This window comes from Manis javanica, chromosome 15 (assembly GCF_040802235.1).
Source record: "Manis javanica isolate MJ-LG chromosome 15, MJ_LKY, whole genome shotgun sequence".
NCBI classification, from domain to species: Eukaryota; Metazoa; Chordata; class Mammalia; order Pholidota; family Manidae; genus Manis; species Manis javanica.
Window position 1 is genome coordinate 77,560,849 of NC_133170.1, and position 21,336 is coordinate 77,582,184.

Below are 21,336 nucleotides of genomic sequence, written 5' to 3' on the forward strand. Positions count from 1 at the left end.
CAGCGGCTGCTGCTGTGTGTGTGGCACTGACACTGAGGGCGCGGAGTGGCTGGCTCACCACTCCACTGAGGAGGAGGTGGGTCTGTGCAAGGGCCTGCTTCCTCCTCGTGGTTTGCTGGCTCAATGTCTTGCCATAACCACTGTTACAGATCCACAGCGAACAGGGGTGCAGTGTAACACAGATCTAGATGGGGGGCGGGGTGGTCTGAGGACTTCATGCTTGGACTTGGAAACCATAATCTATTCTTGTCTCTTCAACTTTACAAAGGGGGAAGTGGAGGCTTAGAGACACTTAGTGACTTGCCTAAGGTTGCACAGCAGATAATACAGCTTGGAACAGAACCCAGGTCCTCTGACTCCCTCTCACAGCTTTGTTCCATTTACCGTAAGGGTGGTCGCTGGTTGCCAATGAAGAAAGAGCACGGGCATTCCTGGTGTGTGCACATGCTCCCCTAGCACACCAGTGTATGGGAAAGATGAAACCAGAGTCCCACAGCATTATTTTGAACTCTTAAGTACCAGTATTTTGGAAGTTTAACAAAATCTACTAGACTCTGAGCAAAATTCAGTTAAAGTTAACCTCATTAATCAGTTTAATTAAGTTCCACCAGAATCAAATTAACTCTACGCCTCTGTCCCCATTTGTTTCTACTCAGATGAGTTTTTGAACAACAAAATTTAACACATACCGGAGGCAGGTTCGGATTTTAAAGGCAGATGTTCCAGCAAACCACCAGAAATAATACCCGAGCTAAACCAGATGCAGCCGCACACAGTGTGATGGCCCCAGAATTTAAAAAGTCTGTGGACCCCAGTGTTTAAAATTGGAAGCCAATGAAAGACTACTGCCTATAATCAGGAAGCAGGGACAGCAAAGGATGAGCTGAACACAAATTTGCAAGTCTCCTGTGCAGGATCAGAGCAGGAAGGGACATGGGTTTCTGAGTCACAGCAACCTGCATTCAAACCTGGGCCCTGGCCTCCCACCAGCCTGCAGTTTCCTAAAATGAGGCAGGCAGTCACTTCGCAGTCGTTGCAATGACGGAAAGAGATTAAATGCACCAAGTCCCAAATCCAGCACCTGCACCTACAGGTACCCAATAAACAGAAGTGAGTACTCCCCGGGTGCTGCCAGGTGAATCACGGAAGGGGTATCCTTGACAATGCTTGCTCTAAGTGGAGTCGGGGAGGTGGGATGACAGCACTTGGCTCAAGCACACCGCTCATGGTAAGACCACTAGGGTTCGAGCCGCAAGAATGGGCTGCAAAACCATGGTTCTTCCGGATAAACTCACTCAGTCTCCTGCTGGGAGACCTGAACCATGTGAGGAGGATTAGTAGAGATGGCTCTTGAATTTTGGGGTTAAGAGAACAGGTTTTGAGACAAAGAGACATGGAGTATGAGGTCTTAGCACTACCAACTTCCTATGATATGAAATCAGTTACCTCTCTGAAGCTTAGTCTTCTAGTCCAAAGAATGGGAATAAAAATGGTGCCTTCCTTACAGGATTTCTGCATAGATTAAATGAAATGATGCATGAAAGGTAGTTCACAGAGCATGTTTAAAGGGTTCACTTGCAGGTCCTCTGTCCCTGTGCCACTCTTTCTCCTTAGCACTTATGGACACACTATTAATCTATTTGTTTACTCTCTTGTCTCCCCGAACAGAATTAGCCACAAGGGCAGGGATTTATTTGTTTAGTTCACTGCCATACTCCCAGCTCCTAGAAATATGACACTAGGCACACAGTAAGTGCTCAGTAAATATTGGTTGAATAAATGGCTCAGAAGCAGGCAGACTAAGACAGAGGGGTACTGAGTTTGATATAACAGTGACTATAATGGCAAACTGCATGGGGAAATTGCAGGAAGAATCTCTTTGTTCTTTGTTTCCTATATGTCATCTAAGGCCACTTTGAGTTCAACGTGAAACAGAACACAGAAGATTCAATTTATGAGACCTCAATGGCCCGTCCAGTGCAGGCCAGGCACTAGGAGGTAGAGGCCAGGAAGGCCCAACCTTTATTGGGGCTCACAGTCTTGTGGGCAGACGCCCTGTGCAGTCACCAAGGCCCCGGGCTCAGGAGGGCCCTCAACTCGGTTAATGCTCTGCTGTTGCCCTCTTAGAATTCTTTTTTTTTTAGAATTCTTCATTTTTAAACAAGGGGCTCCACAATGTTCATTTTGCAGCCAGGCCTGCTAGTGGAAAACATCTCCATACTGAAGTAGATACTACGAAGCAAGATCCAAGAAAATATGAAGGAGAGAAAAATGCACACGGGAAGGAAAAACAAGAGCCACAAGTCACTCCCTACAGAAGCTGGTCCCTGATGGAGGTACAGGCAGCCAGCATCAGCTCAACGTCCTCCGTGGGAGAGGAGATTCATGTAATTATCACAATTACAACTCTACACATGTGTATGATTTTGCCCAGTGGACACTCAGGCCCTCCCAGGGTCATATAATAGCCGAGTGAAGCAACCGATGACAGAAGTGGGGGCCAAACCCAGGCCTATCCCTCCGTAAGGTCAAAATTCATGGAGAAAGATGTAAGGGTCAACAGAGGTGGTAGTTCAGAGGCCAAATATTCAAAGTGGGAGCGAATTCTAGAGATGCCAGCTGCAAGTGTGAACAGCCGTGTAGTTGCTGAGTGGAGAGAATGGGACAGTCATTTGCACGGTGGTCAAACCCTGCAGGATCCCCAGTGCTCCTAGCCTCTTCCCAGGGGGACTGAGCATCCCTTAGTTGGCATCAATTTTCGTGATGCTCCCGTCTTGTCGTATCTGTAAATGGAACAGAAATCTATTTGTTTATATGTCACCCAGACTGAGACAAGTGGGCAGAATTCTGAGATGGACACAGACTCCGGGCCCTGGTGTGGGTGCCATGGGCGAGCCCCATTCCTGAGTGTGGTGGGACCAGGGAACGGGGTGAGGCAGTCGCTCCCTTCATCAGGATATGCTGTATGGCCCAGGTGATGGGAGGGTTGCTCCTGTGACAGCAGTCCCTTACAAATCCTGCGGTGGCAGAGTCTCCTGCTGTCTTGAAGCAGCAAGCTGCTGTGATTCCTATAGTTGTAAGAAAATGAATTCTGCCAGCAACCAATATAAGCCTGGATGAGGACCTGAACCTCAGATGAGACCCCAGCCCTGACTGCAGCTGAGTGAGACCCGAAGCAGAGGACCCAGCTACACCTGTGTCTGGATTCCTGGCCCATGGCAACTGTGAGACAACAGCTGGGCACTGCTTAGAACCACTGAGCTTCAGTAACCTGTTACACGCAGCTGATAACCGATAAGGCAACTTGCGCACCGACACCTTTTGGCAGGACTTAACGAGACAGACTGTCAACAGGGACAGGGAAGTTCAATGTAAGAAACCACCGAGAAAGAGCAAGGAACACCAACAGGTAGACAGGCACAAAAGAAGAAGTACTGAATGGCCATGGGAAAGCATCGCTGGGGAGCACAGACATCCAGCCCTCGCCCATCCTCGTGGGGGAGGGAGAGAAGGCACCACCACACTTCGGACGGTCATAAGCAGAGTGGGTTCCTCTGGGGAATTCCAAGGCCAGACCAAAAGGGGAAGGGAGCATGGAGGATGAGGCAGGGGTGTAAGGGAGTTTACGGTTTACCACTAAAACCAGATTAAGACAAGGAGGCCAAAATCCTGCTGCTTTGGCCTATATGTTTGCTTGGGCAGGCAAGAGAAAAAAAATTGTTTAAACTCTAATGAACATTTTCCTGTGCTTGACTTGGAAACGCTGGATTAAAAAAAAAAAATTCACTCCTGATCCACACTCTGGAAACAACACAACCGTATTCTCTCCCCGGGGCCCTGCCTGGCATACAACCGCTTACGTCTCATGCCAGACTGAGGCAGCTCCTAGCAAAGCCACCTGCTCACCAGTTCCCACAGTCTGAACAGTGTAGCTTCCAGAGGGTATCAGAGGAGGCCGGCAGCAGCCTGCACACGCAGCAGGCAGGGGAAGAGTGAGAGAACTGGATCGATCTTGCTCTGCATCAGTCAGCTTCATTCTGGGCCTGAGATGGTCAGTTCTTGAGACATTTCCCAGAAGGCCTTTGGAGAAACTGTCTGAATTACAACACTGATTCTGCAAAGTGTACATCCCTATTTGCACCTTACAGGGATGTAGCTGGGAAAGGATATAGGCTGCTCCCTATCACATAGCATTCAAGGTGATAGGCCCCTCTAGGGGCCTGCCCAGCATGACACAGTGGACACAGCACGTGCAGGAGTCAAACCCTCTATTCCCGGCTGTGAACCAACACCGATACGCTCATCTTAGGAAGAACACAGGGAGCAGCCATCCCCCAAGCTCATCATGGACCTAGCTCTCTGCACAGAGCCCCACAGACCATGCCACAACCCTGAAAGGTACTGGTCAGAAGGCACACGTATTTTCCTATCATTGCTATTTCTGAGTCCTTATAAACTGAAACAATTAAAAATACTATGCTGTCAGCTTATGAAGGGCAATTTAAAAAGACAAAAATTGTTCTTTGCCCTAAAACCAATGTAAGTGAGAGCGCTAACTGCTATCTCCTAGGCAAGAGCCCTGGGAGAAAGGGATGGAGGAGATCCCGACTCTGGGCCAGCGCTGTAGGCCCAGACGCAGCTGCTCTGAAGGCCTCCCAGGGGCCAGCAGGCCCTTCTCCCAGCACCTCCTGTCCCAAGTAGCCCCCAAAGAGCAGACTTCCACTTCTCCCCTACCCTGCTCTCACCCAGAGAGCCCAACCAGAGACTGATCTACAGTGTGGCCCATTACTGCCCCCTCTTGGAAGTCTGGCTGATCCCAGCCTTCCAGTCCTGAGCTAGCCCCGAGCAAGAAAAAGCCCCAGGGGAAAGAGTCAATTTGTCACTGGTCCTTCCTTGAGCATAACATTAAAATGAGCACCAGTGATTGAAATAAAACATGTCTTTCATTTTTGCATGCTATTCCTCCCTTATACACACAATCTTCAGAAAGAATGCATGCCCCAACAGGAGTGAATATTTTCCCTCCCTTTACTCCAACACACAAACTTCAAAGACAGGCTCAACACATTTCTGCCACTTCTGCATGTGAGATGAACCGGGAGAACATGCTGCTCTGGGTAGAGAGTGGCTGACCCCAGTTTCTGAATACATTTCCTTTTCCAATTAATTTTCCTCCTCCTCACAAGATGAAACAGACTTTCTTTTTAAAAAGAACAATATCCTTGAAACTCTTGTTTACTTTTTTAAACCCTGAGAGTTAGAGTGTAAAACTAGCTCCTTGGTGCAGAATACATTGTATAAGGATATATTTTATAATGCGGTGCTAAATTTTCTGTAAACCAACCAAATACGCAGTGGGAAGGCCTTAATTTTTGGCAAGAACAGAAATGCTTTTGGTTGTCTAGTCATGAAGACAGCAACTGAGGACCACACCTTAAGGGATTTTTTAAATGAGCATACCTCAAGATTTCTCACAAGCACAAAAAACACCTTGAATTAATAAATGTAAGGGGTTGAATGTCTGTTTCAAATCAGCAATGTGCTTACCTCTAAAGGGATACCTTACTAAAAGCAGGATGGAAAATCGAGAGCATAGTACAATGATTATTTCTCTAAAAAGCAGAGATAAAATCTGGAGGGTGGTGAATACTGGCAATTGTTTTCCTTCTTGTCTTTTGTGTTTTATAATGTTATGAAGGTGGCTGAAAGGTAAACATACATGTAATTTTTAAAGCACTACAGTATATACTTTCTGTATAGTTTTCAAAGCACTAGTGAAAAATCGCTATATTCTTTTTTGAGACTGCTCCCTTTTGAAAGGAACAAGAGTATATCTTAGCTGCTTCAAAGAAAGGCTTAAGAACGAAAATGGAAAGTCTGCTTACCTGAGGTTTAACTTCCGATCTTCATCGCTGCCAGCCTCCAACTACGGAGAAAGAAAGAGAACGTCACATGGCTGGCAAGGAACCCCAGGTATAAGTCTCGCATTTTCTGCTCTGGTGTCTGAAAAAGATACAGATGTCCAGGAAACCTGGCTGTTTCCAAACAGCCACACCCGTTCCTTACCGATCCTGCTCTGCTGTTCCTTTGAGTAATTTCCGTGGAAGAATTTTCAAGTTTCCCAATGTTTACCCACAGTCCTGCCACTGTGTTGTGGACGGCCGCTGTCAATTGCACATTCCTATCTGGCACTCTTACTCAGCGTCCTCTTCTCAGCTTTCCAGGGCTGTTTTGGATCTTACTGGTTTTTAAGGGGAAGGAGCTATGTTTTAAGAGAATCCATTTCCTCCATCAAGCTAGGCAATAGCTGAGTGATCAACACGATTTTAAGCCCCAACACATGGGTTTAAAAAAAACAAAACCAAACCATTCTGGACAAGTCTTTCACAATGGAAGGTGGCCAGGATTAGGCTGTCTGTCTGTGGGTTTCCAAAGCTCTTGGTGGTTCTCAAAAAGCCTTAAATGTTTAATATAAAACTTTGTAAGTTATTGGTTTATTTATATAAATGAAAGAAAGGGACATTTAATAATTTTTTTAAGTTTAAAGGCTCAGAGGGTTAGGCTTCAATAGTAATTATAAGTCTTAGGCTCCAACTGCCATTTTTCTTTGTCCTTTCAAGGAGAAAACTGAAATGAGAAGAAACTCTCCCCCCGACCTCAAACAACTCTGCACTGCTGGGACTTGGCATGTTTGATATGTCACACAGAGGGACCCACGGAATGGGAAAAGGAGACCTGGAAAGCAGTGGTGGCTGGGAGAAATGCGAGGCTGATCGAGGACAGAAACCAGACAGAGGCCGATGGCAATGGGAAAAGAATACTGAGCTAATGGTGGTAGTGGTGGAGTCAGGGGCAGGCCTGGGCAGCAAGGGACACACACCAGAGGTGCCAATTCCAATGAAGAATGAGGAAACCAGAGCGTCCCAGGATCCCCACCTGTGATTGGGGTAATATATGTCTACTGCTATAAAGAGGCATACACTGGTGGCCAGTCAGTCAGTTCTCAGGCTCCCTACCCCACAGAAGGAGAAATGGGAAAGCCAGGCAGGCAGGGCCTGCTGACCACAAGGCCATGTGCTTCTGCCCCAAGTGAAGCATAAACAACTCACCCACCACCAACAAATGCTGAACAGAATGTTGGGTTTCACCTAGTGGTCTTCCGCTGGGGAAATTTTTCTCACCAGAACACTGGGCAATGTCTACAGCCTTTATTTGGAGGGTGCTACTGGCATCTAGTGGGTAGAGGTTAGGGTGCAGCTAAGCATTTACAATGCCTGCGACAACCACCAACAGAGAATTTTCGGGCCCCAATGTCAGCAGTGGCAGGATTGAGAAACCCTGACCTAACCCAAAAAAGGGGGACTGGAGATTGCCCATAAAAATTAGTCACCCTGAATCTCTGTCAAAAACAACATTACAGTCCATTCCTGAAAGTTACAGTCTACCTGCTCTTGCGCTCTCTGCCTGTTCCCACAAAGGAATGACACAAGATTAACAGTAAAATGACAGGCGTGAGACAGTTAATGATTGGGGAAATTTTTCAGAAAGACAAGAGGGCTGCTTTGCTGGTCAGGCTGTGATCTCCCTCTGCTCCCAGGCCCAGGGGCAGGATGGGCGGGGTCAGGAAACAGCTGCTCTTTAAGAGTCCCTGACCCAGCGAAGGAGCTGTGTTTTGATGAGTGAGGAAGTGAGTTAGGGAGTAGAAGCTTCAAACCCACTGACTTCTCAGTCACTCTCTGAGATCCTCAGAAGGAAAGGCAGTGTAAGGTCAGTTACTCCAGAAAAGCCTGTGGATGCCAAGGAACATACCTAAGAGGGACACCAGCCCCTTCAGAGGTGGCCCAGGGCAGCGCAGTCCAGAGGCGGAGCCGGTCTGGACCCACATCTCCGGACTCGGGGTGCAAGTACCTGCTCTATTGTCTTGCTTCTTCATGCTTCACCCCACCTGGAGGAAAGCCTCCCCTTCCAGGGAACATCCCAGACTCTGCTCACTGTGTAACTGATGCTGCTGATGGACTAAAGTCAAACAAAGCTGGCTGAGTTTTCTTCTATGCTAATCAGGCCACTGACACTTTGTAAAAATGATGCTTCAATGCGTCCAGTGGAGACAACCCCTATGTCCCACAAAATATGGTTCATCCATATGGTGGAATATTATTTGGCAATAAAAAGGAACAAAGTAGTAACATGTGCTACAATGTGGTTAACTTTGAAAACATGATAAGTGAAAGACACCAGGTATAAAAGGTCACATAGTGTATGATTCTGCTCATAGGAAATGCCCAGAGTAGGCAAATCTATGGAGGCAGAAAGTACATTAGTGTAGCCCAGAGTTGGTAAGAACCAGGAGGGGAGGTAGGGAGGTGGGGAGGGGGGCCGTGGGTGGTGGCTAAGGGGTGTGGGGCTTCTTTCTGGGGTGATAAAAATGTCCTGGAATAGGACAGTGGTGATGGCTACACAACCTTGTGAATATATGAAAAACCACTGAATTATACACTTAAAGATGGTGAATTTATGGTATGTGAATTATACTTCAGCTAAAAAATAATAAAATAAAATATATAAGATGTCTTAAGACCTAGGAATAGATCAGGCCTTAGGAACACAGGCAAGAGGGGCTTAGAATCAAAGACCTAAACTGAGAGGTTCTTCTGTAATCCCTTCCTGTGCCCCAAATCTTCACTCATCCTGCATAGTTTTTGAGAAGGGAACATGAGATTAAGTGCATGGAAGTACTTTGTAAACTGCAGTAATGGTAACGATGTAGAAGAGCAGATTTCTCTGCGGGAAGCAGAGAAGCTACTGCGGCCTAACTTCTCAGTTGCAGGTAACTGGCCACCAATGTTCCTTTGCCTCTACTAAGCGTGTAGAAGAATCTTCTGCCTACAGACAAGATAACTCATTAACGGCCTCTCCTTGAAAGAGGAGGGGAAGGAGGGTTCAATCTTGCAGCCTCTGAAAATGTTCTTGCCAGTCCCTGCACAATAGGCCAGAGCTACCCTGCCAGGAGCCGAAGGTCAGCCAGGGCTGCTGAGGTAAAGACAGGTTCCTCTTCTCTCCTGCTCCCAGCCACACGCAGACCTTTGCGTGTTATCAGTCAACTTCCCCGTGCTCTCCCACAGAGAAGGCGCCTGAGTCACCCAGATACTGGCAGGGCCATTTCCTGGACCTGCAGGGCTCCCCATCCAGCTGTTCTGTCTTCAGGCCAACACCCAGCCTCGCCATGGGCAGGAGTTTTGACCAAAGGCCTTAAAGAGTTCTCTAAGAGAACGTGGGAGATGGTAGGGTCAGCCCTGCAGCTGCAGGAGTGACCTGCTCAGAAGCCTGAGACCCAGCCAAGCGCAGTCCAGACCAACTGTGGACTCAGAGGACCAATTCCCCAATTTGCCCAGAGCAAGAAGCAGCCGGCCAAAGCCAGGCCAGGTCAAAAGCAGTCCCACAGAAACTGTCACGGTGCAGCCATGCACTCTGAGCCCCAGAATGCACCTCTGCAACCACAGAAACCCCAGAATCGGCTGCAGCCATAGACAGACACACATAATTTTGCAGCCCCAAATGATAATATGAAGAGGAAAAACCCAGATTCAATTGTATACAGACATTAAGACACACAGGTACACAGCACGCTGAGCTCACTCAGTCACTGTCACACAGCAACTCACACCAAGAGGCAGACCCAGAGGGGTGTGCAGTCAGGGAAGCAATTTGACATGAGCACCCCATCACCTCTCTCTCAGCATCACAGGCAGTTCCCAGAGGACAGGTCACAGAGCCACACGAGTGAAGCCACATACAGTGTCAGACACAGCCAGGCACACAGGGAAAGGCCCGAGCAGCCCCAGGATCACAACTCACAGACCAGCATCTCACACGGTCACCAATCAGGAGACCCGGTCACACACCCGGCCTCCCACAGTCACTCCCAGAGGGGGTTCACACCCACACACAGCCACTTGTAGATGGGTGTCACACGCACATCCTCACTGCGGTCACCCGCAAATAAGTATCACATCTGTCCACAAACACTTACAAACGGGTCGCACCCGCACCGTCACTCCAGCAAGGCGGAGGGAGGGTCACACACACACACACACACAGTCACCCCAGACGGGATCACACAGTCTCATGCATAGTCACCCCCAGACAGGGGTCACACCCTCACATACAGTCACCCCAGGGAGGGGGTCACACACACGTCACCCCGGACGGGTGTCACGCCCGTACACAGTCGCTGCAGTCACCCCAGACAGGGGTCACACCGCACAGTCACCGCCGGACCGGGATGACACCCGCACACACGGTCTCCCAGACAGAAATCCCCGGCTGGCTGCCCCGGCGGGGTCGTAAGCGCGTCCCCGCAGGTCCGGCCCCCTCGCAGCTGTTCTCCGCCCCCCACTCGCGGCCCAGGCCTGGCGCGGCGGCTGCTGGGCCGGGCGGGGGCCGCGGGCCCGGGGCTCACCTCGCTGTTGCTGGCGGAGGAGGAGGCGGCGCTGGGCGTGGGCGAGCGTTGCAGGGTCACCAAGGCCATGGCTGCGGCGCGGCGCGCGAGTGCCGCCGAGACCCTAAGATAGAGCCGCCGCCGCCGCCCGGGCCGGGCCCGGGGCGCTCCAGGAGCCGCGCGCGGGCGGCCGGGCCGAGCCGGGCCGGGCCCGCCCCTCCCCCTCGGCGCCCGCCGCGCCCCCGCCCCCGCCTCCCGCGCCGGCGCGCGCCGTGCCCGGAGCGCTGACGGGGTGGCCGGGGCGGGGCGCGGGGCGGCGCGCGTGCGCGTGCGCGGCGCGGGATCCCGGAGCGGCGGCGCGAGACCCAGTGGGCCAGTCACGTCCCCTGCGCGCGCCGTCCGCGGGCCCCCGTCCGCGCGCTCCCCTCGCCTGCCTGGGGACCGGGACCGCGCGCGGCCGCGAGCACTTCCGTCTTTGCAGACGAGCCCTCAGCGGGTAAACTGAGGCCCGGCGACTGCGCAGCTAGGAGCGGGCGGGGAGGTGCAGGGACCAGGAAATAAAGACCTGGTCGCTGTGCCGCGAACCCCCGACAGGCAGTCTGCAGAAATTAATTCGTTCGTTCATTCGTTTATGAAATATTTATTGAGCATCTACTAAGTGTCAGGCATGGATATGCAACAGTGAGCAAAATAGATTTGGCCAGCCCTCAGGGATTTTACAGAGGTGAATCCAGTTACTAAGTATGTTTTTAAATTATTTTGCTGATTCTTATATACATGAATGTCTTCTATTTGTCCATAAACCCATCAACACCTTGGGAAGTTGAGGAAGGATTCTCAGAGAAGGGGACGTTTGCTCTGAGTACTGATGGATGAGCAGGATTAACGGGTGAAGGGAAGAGAGACGGCCCCGAGTGGGTTGTAGGGGACAGACCCTAAAAGTGGAAGGAGGTTGCCCATCAGAGGCCAGATCCCAGGGAGGGGAGGAGGGAGAGAGTGGCAAGTTGCTCTAGAAAACTCTGGGTGTTGCATGAAGAACAGAGGAGTGAAGGGAGACGAGGAAGGGGGCTGCTGTTGTCATCTTGAGGAGAGGTGACCAGTATGGGGCTGGAGAGAGGGATGTGGAGTAAGATACCAAGAGAGCAGCACTGGCTTGACTTGGTAATAGGAAGCTTCTCTTTCATCCAAAATAACCTCCCTCAACTTTGTCTCCACGGGTATTGCACAAGGACCCCCGCATGCAGTAGTCCAGTTCTGCATCTTAGCAAAGGGCTCACCATCCATCCCACTGTCACCCAGAAACCCAGGTGGTCATCTGGCTCTCTCCCTCTGCCTCCCTCAGATCTGCAGGCTGGGATCTCCTGTGTATTCCTGAGATCTGGCTCTCAGCACCATTCATCTCCAAGATGGGTCTCAATGGGGCTACTACAGCCCCTTGGAGTGTTTTGTTTTGGGTTGTTGTTTTTTTTAATTAAGGGGAATATTTTTGGTGAGTAGCTGGAAAGCAGAGAGTCACTGACATTTAGAGGGCAGGATCCAGGAGGCTAAAAGTCCTGAGTGTCCACTGAACAGTCCCCCCAAAGAAGAATTGCTCCATTCCCACAAGACACCTGCGTAGGTGAAAAACCCTTTCATGATTATCTGAAGCCAGAACCTAACTCCATTTTATGTATCAACACAAAGGATCTTTCACTGAATTTTCAAAAATGCAACTCTATTCATGTAGAGGGAAAAATAGACTGTCCTGTTGGAGAGCTTTGTCAGTTCACTATTTGCCAAAAGTCTACAGAGGACAACACCACCCCAAACAGCAGAGCAGCTGACCCAACAGATTTGCATTTGTAGCTATCATCTTAGACAGACAGCCACACTTATTTAGCACTTACTTAAAAATATCAAATATAAGATAAAATTGTGGACACAATTTAGCTGGATAGTGAATATCTTGTTTCTCAAATCCAAATACACTCATTAAAAATAGACACAAGCTTCTGTGACTTTGTTACTAAGTACTTACATATTGAATTGCATGTTTCCTTATGACTATTTTCCTTTATGTCTCCTTCACATTACAGTTAGGGTATTATAGAGTTGGGGTCTTTATATTACATGTGTAGGTGGGCTTGATTATTTGTAGATTTTGTTTTTGATTAGTAATCACAAACTATTTGTAAGAGGGGTGTGGCTTTTAGGGTCTAGAACCCTAGGCCAGAGGTTCTCAAATTTGTTTGAAAGTCTAAAGGAAACAGACTTCTAGGTCCCACCCTCCAGTGATTCTGATTCTCCCAGTTACGGGAGAGACTGGAAATTTTGTGTTTCTAACAATTCCTCAGTGATGCCAATGGACTTGGTCTGGGGACTACAGTCTGAGAACCATTGCCCAAAAAAATGCTGAGGCCTTTCTACTGGTCTTCCCTCCCTTTTCTTCCTCTCCAATCCTTCAAGAAATCCATACCAAGAGGAGCTTGGATGACTTTTCCAGAGGTCATCTCCATTCTTTCTGTTAAAAAGACAGAGCCAGCATGGTCTGACTTCTGCTAGGCCGAGTTGCCAAACTGTGGTTTAACACCTAACTTAATTGCAGTTTCAATCTCCCCAAGAAATGTGGTCAGTCAGGAATTTTCTGGTCAGCTCCGATAAGAGAAGGTCCCATGTGTCCTCTCCATCCCCCAAAGGAATCTCAGTAATGAGACCCTTTTGTCCCCAGATGAAGGAGATGACATCCAAAGTATTTTTTTTCTTCTTATGACTTCCTTGTTCTGCCTTAGAAAACCTCTCCCTTTCTGTAGCCCTTTGGGGCATCTCTCTACTTGCTAGCAGGTATGCTGCCCGATTGATGAATTGCTTAATAAAGCCCATTAGCTCTCCACAATTACTCGGATGAATTTTATTTTTTAACACTTCTCATTTCCTCCAAGAGCTGGGAGGCCCTCTTCCCTCCCATAGCTAACTCCTGCTAGACACCACCTTCCCAAAGCCCCTAGGCTTAGTCCAGTGTCCTTCCCAGGATTCCACAGCCACCCCACCCCCCACCCCGTCTACCTGCAAACACACAGCAGGTGTCACTGGGCATTTTCATAACTACCTCTCTGTCTTGTCACACGGTCCCAACGACAAATCTCAGGAGCAGGGCTGAGACCAGGGTGAGGATACAAAATGTAAGGGGGCACCAAAAAACCTCAGTAACCAAGAGAAATATTATTTTGATACAACATTTTGGAGAATCAACGTTAATGCCAAAAAATCCACAATGAACAAAATGTCAACATTTTCAATAAAAGTAGAATCTGTACTGTTATTACTGATTTTCTGTTTATTTTCAGGGCATTTCTTTGATCCTGTCTTTATTTAAAACTTTGGTCATGCTAAACCCTTCTGTGGAAATGTTCTGTGGACTGAACTCTATGGCCTTTAAGAGTGGTAGGGCTGTAGGGGGAGGAATGGAGAAATGAAAGTCTCCAGGCCTCAATCTGTCTGCCTCAAGGGACCCCAGAAAGGGAGGAGGGGACCCAGCTAGAAGAGGCAGCTCCAAAGTTTTCTTACATCCAGTAAAACCCTTTCATTCATTATCACCATAATTTTTAAATCATAATTCAGTTAATCATCTTTGACCTCATCCTTGTGGTCTCAGCTTAATTTTGTAACTATTAAAAATGACAAGTTACTGAGTTATTTGCTGTCTGCTAGGTATTACGCAAAGTGCTCTGTGAGTGTGCTGGAGACACAGTTTATTCACACGTGAATGTCCCCCGTGCATACTCCAGGGTCACCTCTTCCAGGAAGCCTTCCCAGATCTGAGACTGGATTTGGTAACCCTTTTCTGTGCTTCTGCAGCCTCAGTGCCCAGTCCTGGGATGTACTGCTTTATTTGTTTCTTATCACACTGCTGTGATTCTTATTTCGTGAATGAGGAAATCGATGGGAAGAGTAGTTAAATCACATGCCCAAGGTCACATAGCCAGGGAGTGGTAAAGCTGGGATTGGAAGTCACGTTTTCCTGCTTCCAGCAAAAGACAGAGGTTCTCCAGGACAGCCGAGAAGAGGGGAGGGAAGAGAACTCTACTGCTAGTTCCCTTTTTAGAGCAACTAATTTGCAATTCCTCCTTAACTATTTGGAAATGAAATTCAGAGGTCATAAAACTCTTGTCAGCTGAATAATGCCTCTGTCCCCCAAAGATGTCTACATCCCAATCCCAGGAACCTGGAAATAGGTTACCTGACATAGCAGGTGATTTAGCAGGTGCGACTAGATTAAAACTGTTAACGTGGGGGGAGGGGTTTACCCTGGATTATCCAGGTGGGCCGGACAGAATCCCAAGAATCCCTGTAAGCAGAGGGGAGGAGCAGAGAGTAGGAGCTGTGACAACAGAAGCAGTAGGTAGGCATGATGTGAGGGAGGCCAAGAGCCAAGGAATGCAGGCGGACTCTAGAAGCAGGGCCGGAGACACAGTTCTCCCCCTCACAGTCTCCAGGAAGAATGTAGCCCTGCTGTCACCTTGATTTCGGACTTCTGACCTTCTAGAACTACAAGAGAGTAAATTTCTGTTGTTTTAAGCCACTGCCTTTCTGGTAATTGGTTAGAGCAGCAATAGAAAATGAATATAAAAGCCAAACTACACATGTACTGTTAAAAAAAAAAAAAACTTTACCATATCATAATCCAATATGTTCCAGGCACTCCTTGGACATTGAATCATTTCCTCACAACCTCAATTTAGTCAACAAACATTTGTGAAGCATCTATACTCTGCTGGGCACTAGACTCAGAATTTGGGGTCTGTCAGCGAATGAAACAGAATCGCTATCTTCGGAGGGCATCAATCAAGTGGGGGAATATAGTCAAACAACAAACAAGCAAACATAGTGGCTATAATGTATGTGAAATATGTTGTATTTAAATGAATTAATGTCAGTAAAGTTCTTAGAACAAGACGGGCACAGATAAGCATCAAATAAATGAAATATGATGTCAAGTTGTCCAAAGGACTTGAGAGAAAAACAAAGCAGGCTAAGGGGAAAGGAGGATAGAGGGAGCTGTTTAGACAAGTGGTCAGGGGAACCTCTGGACAAGGTGATATTTGAGCAGAGGAATCACATGACAACCCCACCGGGTAGGTGCAGAGACCTTGAGATCTGCTTGGTTTAAACTGCCCCCCCACCCCCAGCCTAGGAGCTGTAGGGCTCCAGGTGAAGCATGTCCTCTGTAAAATGGGGATAAGGATGGCAGCACTTATTTCAAAGACTGGTTGTGAGGAGTGAGTGTAGTAATGTGACTAAAAGTTACAGGTGCTGTCCTGCTCACTGATGTTACCTCGTGTGATGGGTTAAATTGTGTCCCCCCCAAAAGATGCTGAAATCCTCACTCCCAGGACCTGTGAATATGACCTTATTTGTAAATAGGTTCTGGGCAGATGATCAAGTTAAGATGAAGTCACTAGGGTGGGCTGCAGCCCAAAGTGATTGTGTCCCCATGAAAACGGAAACTTTGGACACAGAGTCAGAGACACAGGGAAGTCACCACGTGAGGACTGCAGGGACACTGTCACAAGCCAAAGAACACCCAGGACTCCTAGCAAACCACCAGAACCCAGGAAAGAACCATGGAGCAGATCCTCATAGCCCTCAGAGGGCATCAACGCTGCCAACAGCTTGATTTCTGACTTCTGGTCTCCAGAACTGTAAGGCAACAAGTGCCTGTTGTTTAAGCCACCCATTTTGTGGTACTTTGTTACAGCAGCTCTAGGAAACATATACATCCAATATTATCATTTCCTTGGATGCAGAAACTGAGGCTCAGAGCAGAGCTAGTACTCGAACCCAGGCCGAGCAGCCCCCAGGGCTCATGTGTCCGTTGCCAGCTTTTCTAGCCTGAGAAGTAACAGTTTAGATGTGCCCACTGTGCAGGGAATAGTGTTCTGAGGATTCAAAGCCTTGGCCTCTCGGCACGGTGTCCAGGGATCGATCCGGCAGTTGCTGGCATGCAGAGCTCCTGCCCAGGCATCTCCCTGTGCGGGTTGATGTGCTCCAGCAGCCAGGCAGCCTAGCACTCCATGTTCCTGTGTAGAGTTGGCTAAAGGCTCCTTTCCTCCACCTACCCTCTGATTTAACCTGCTTTTGTGGGTTTTCCCTGATAGGTAGGGAAACTCTGCTTCCTTCCAGGCCTCCCCTAGCCTTCCCAGTGGGTTACTCATGAGACTTGGGCTAGCCTGCTTCGGCCTCTCACTTGAAGTGCGACCACAAACAACACAGGAATCCTTGCTGGGCCTTGCAATCTCAAGTTGTAAGGTGGAATGATTCAGGGTCCCATTGGAGGGATAAATCTGGGTACATGCATATGATGGCCTTCCTAGATGGCCCTCAGGGATCCCCATCTTGTGGTATTCATGTCTTGGGGAGCCCTCTCCACAATGAGGACTGACAGATGGAACACTAGGATATGACAAATGGGCAGCATGTGGCTTCCGAGGCTAGGTCATACCAGACTCTTACATCTTGTTCTCTTTTGCATCACGCACCCTGGGGGAAGCCAGCTGCCATATCTTGAGGACTTGCAAGCAACCCTATGGAGAGAGGTCCTCATGGCAAGGAACTGAGGCCTCCTGCCAACAGCCAGCAGCAATCTGCCAGCCATGTGAGTGAATTCCCTCGAAAATGGATCCTCCAGCCCCAATCAAGCCTTCAGAGGAGGCTGCAGTTATGGTCAACATCCCGACTGCAACCTCATGAGGGGCACTGAGCAAAGACTACCCAGCTGAGATTCTAGACCCATAGGAAGTATATGAGATAAAATGTTTTAAGCTGCTAGATTTTGAGGTAATTTGTTATGTGGCAATAGAAAACTGATACAGCAGCCGTATAAAAAGATATTATAAAACAGCACGACTGTGAAAGATTTTCATAAAATAATTGATAGGAAGAAAAAGTAGATCATTAAACAGTATATGACAGGATCCCAGTTTTGGAAGGAAAATGTAAAGAGTTTAAAAAAAAACTCTATAGAAGAACAAAAAGAGAGACAAATGGAGAGATGGAGAAGCTTTGATTTTGGATGGAAAAACTCATTTTAGTAGTATTATCAATCTCTTTAAATTAAATTAAATGCAATTCAAATGAAAATCCCAACCTGATTTTTTGGGGCATAAGAGATCCTGACAAGAGAAAACTGAACAAGCTGACATTTATAGGGCACATACTGTGCACTGTGTCCTGTGCCTATCACTATCTCATCATAATTCCACAATAGGAGAAAATCTCTAGTTATTTAATTTTTCCAATAGTAAAGTACTATTATTTGCCCTCTCCACACCTTCCACATATTGGCTTCAAGGAGAAACTTGTCTGAGATCTTGGGGACCATGAGGGGGTGGAACTGGGGGTTGACAACAGTCATATTTGACAGTAAAGTGTGTGCTTTTCGACCTCCTGCCATGTGGCCTCCCAAGTGCACACTGCATTCCTTAAATACCAGGCCAAGACCACACAGGCAGAGATGGCAAAGCTGGGGCACCAACTGAGTCCACTTGCCCAACTCCGGAGTCCCTATATCTTAATCACTAACCCCCGCCAGACAGGTAAGCTTGGGAGAAGAGGCAGGCAATCTGAAAAACAAGAATAAAGGAAAAGGATCTGTTCTACCAGATATTAAAACATAGCAAAGCTTCAGAAATTAGAACAGAAGGGGTACTGGCTGCAAAAGCCACAGTCAGAGCAATGCAGAGCCCAGGAATAGACTTAACTCTACAGGAAAGTTTAGTGAATGATAAAATCAGGTAGGTATCAGTGGAGGAAACATGAATGACTCCACAAATGGTTTTGGTGTTATTGCCTAGCAAGTAAAGCTAAGAGTAAAACTGGCAAGGAAAACCTGCTCCCCTCCTGTTCTCCAAAATTAATCCCCACTGAATCAAATGTCAACAAACCAACCAACCCTCAAAGGTTCTGGAAAGTCTCTGTGAATAATTATAATACAGGGCAGGGAGGAGGGGAAACAAGTTTCCTAAATATGACAGGAGAAAATAGGTTTGACCACAAAAAAGTTTTAAAGCCTTTGCACAGCAAACCAGTTGGAGAAAATACTGTCAACAAAAAGTCACTTTATAAAGAAATTCAAAAGGTCCAGCAACGTATGAGATGATCTGCCGTCTCATTAGCAAGCAGGGCTGGAACTAGGCTGAGGCAAGTGGTGGGGGGAGGGTGCAAAATTGAAGCAGGCTTTTAATCTGAGGATGAGAAGGGTGGGTACCTGAGGGTGGACACCTCCTCAAATTTGTCAATTGATGGAGCCCTTCTGGAAGGCCATCTGGCCAAATGGATGAATATTTTAAATGGGCAAAGTCTTTGGCACAAGAATTCAATTTTTAGGAATTGGCCCTAAGGACAAGTGCACCAAGAAACACATCCAGGATATTTGTTTGTAATATCAGAAAATTACAGGGACACTGACTAAAAAGTGTTGCATTCTTATAGGACGGTATCCTGTGTGAAGCAGGTGCTGCAGTTCTATGATCAGAGAAATTCAGTGCGTGCCATGTCGGTAAGTGAACAGAATACACAACAGCACACATAACACTGTCTCATTTTTGTTCTGTGAATATTCACCCAAAATGCTAATGGCCCCAGTTGCTTGGTGGTGGGATTGGTGGCAGGTAATGAGTCCCTTCTTCCCTGTGCCTCTGATCGTATATACATTTGCAGAAGTTTTGACTACCGTAATACTTTTAAAAGTTATAATATAGCTGATTTCATGGGAGAGAGAATGTGTGTGGATTACCTTGATGTTCTGTAACTTCACATGGTCCCTAACAAGAGTTCCGCCTTGTGCAGAGAATTCTCCCAGCAAAGGATCCTTCTGCCCTGTGGGGATGTATTTCAGAAGTGCTAGGAGGCCATGTTGTTTATCCACCAGCCAGTGAGTCAGAAGGCTCTTTGGCTCCTTCCAACCCTGGCAAATAAACAGAAATTGCTTCCAAAAGTCCTCTGGGACTCCTGGGGACCTTCTGTCAGTATTACCCGTGAACTCTGGACTTCACGGGTAGTTTCTCAACGGCCTTGCCCTCACCAGACTCAGTGAGCCCTATACCCAGGTGGCACTTAGGGCACAGCCCTTCCTCTCTCTGGACCTCAGTTTACTCAGCTGTAGAATGGGCAGATGCAGCCAGCTCAGTATTTTTCAACTTCTCAACTTTCTGATAAAGATAAAAAATCTCACATACCTCCTGATAGCTCCCACCTAATTCCATATCCAAGCATTTTCTGTTCAACTTTCTGTAGTTTGTATCATAAAAACAATAGGTATCTCCTCAGCTCATTTTCTAAAATTAAATAATAAGAATGAATATGCTTTTGCACACAGCACAGGACTCCGGGGCCACAGCTCACCTCCAGCCCTGCAGTGTGGGGAGTTCCTGGTGCCTGAGGCCTTTTTCCACTTTCAGCTAAGCCCTCTCGCATGGTGGCTGAGGGCTCCAGCTCTGGAGACAGACTGCCTGGGTGATGGCCACCAGATCAAATGTAAAAGCAGGATGTCCTGTATTTTTAATCGCTACATATGGCAATCCTAACCTGGGTGCAAGTTTGGGCCTCTGCCTATAAGCAGTGTTACTATGAGCAACCACTCTCTTCTTTCTCTTTCTTCCTCCTTCTGTCCCTTCCTCCCTCCTTTCTTTCCTTCCCTCTTTTTTTCTCCCTCTCCGTGCCCCCTCTCTCTTTCTGTGTCAAGCACATTAATCTGAATCCTAAACATGCAGTCTGACGAATGTGTACACATGCAATCACTCCTGGAACCACCACCCAGATTAAGGTGCATGCTTCCAGCATCCCAGAAAATTTCCTTGGGCTCCTTCCTAGTCAGTACCTCCCCCAGGGGTAATCACATTTCCTACATCCTCTGTCACCATCAATTAGTTGTGCCTTTTCTTGAATCTCATTTGTATGGAAGCAAGCCTTATGGGTTCCTTCCTGTCTGGCTTCTGCTCAGCACCATGACTGTGAGACTCATTTTGGTGTGTTGCGTATAGCAGGATTTGTCTTTTTCATTGCTGTGTAATATTTCATGGCATGAATTGTCTGAACACATAATTGTTTTATCCATTTTCTAGCTGATAGAGATTTGGGTTGTTCCCAGTTGGGGGCTATGACGTTCTTGGCCAAGCCTTTTAGTTCATGTGTGTTTTGTTTCCCCTGACTTTGTGCTTAAGACTAGGATGGCTGGGTTGAGGCACTTGTTTAGTTTCTGTGGAAACTAGGAGCAAGTTTTTGAAGTTAAAGAGAGCAACTAATAACAGCACTTCGTTTAAATTCACAAAACACGCATCACTGCTAGGATGGGAGTGAGGGGTCCATGAAGATAACTGGCTAGCTTTGGTTGACTTTTAAGTGTTCCTGTGATGAACTAGAGGTACAAGGAATTTTCCTAAGGTGTGATATAAAATACATGAACAGTGCACACGCACCAAAGAACTTGTGAATGTAATAGACATATAGAGAGTAACAGGTGGTGTTCACCCCATCCTTTTTGTTATTATTATTAAAGAAAATTACTATCCATTAAGTATTTTGCAAGCTTTTTCTTTTTCATCTTCACCTTTTTATTGAGTGCTGAAGGTAGCGGGGGTGGGAGCTAGATGACTCACCCAGGGCTGGTTGGTCCCAGTTTCCATGTTCGTACAGGGAGGTGCCTGATCTTTGGGCTCCGATAATCACAGCTCCAGGTCCAGCTCTAGCAGAGGAGGAACCTGGAGTCCTGCCCCTCTTGTCTCTGGGATACGGGAGCAAAGAGCCACACAGCCGTTATGGCCCAAATTTGTTTTCTGACACCTTGAGTGTCTCCTTGGCCCCGACCACCAGCATCTCAGAAGGGCATTAGGTTGGCCAGCTGGTCCTCAGAACCTCGGTCCCTA

The 21,336-nt window shown here is 47.7% G+C and overlaps 1 protein-coding gene across 5 annotated transcripts in view; it reads right to left on the bottom strand.

Moving 5' to 3' along the window:
• SSH1 (slingshot protein phosphatase 1) overlaps positions 1 to 10,656 on the bottom strand; it is a 53,928-nt gene extending 43,272 nt beyond the window's left edge. For 4 of the 5 annotated variants that reach the window (XR_005057558.2, XM_073223688.1, XM_073223685.1 and 1 more), the window contains exons 1-2: positions 10,460 to 10,656; positions 5,886 to 5,926 (exon numbers count right to left, since the gene is read on the bottom strand). Coding sequence is in view for 3 of the 5 variants with exons in the window: in XM_073223688.1 (XP_073079789.1) it covers positions 5,886 to 5,926; positions 10,460 to 10,528 (110 nt within the window). In the remaining 2 variants the exon portion in view is untranslated. The remainder of the gene's footprint in view (positions 1 to 5,885; positions 5,927 to 10,459) is intronic. The other variant, XM_037004302.2, reaches the window with a different exon arrangement.
• Between the last annotated feature and the right edge of the window lie 10,680 nt (positions 10,657 to 21,336).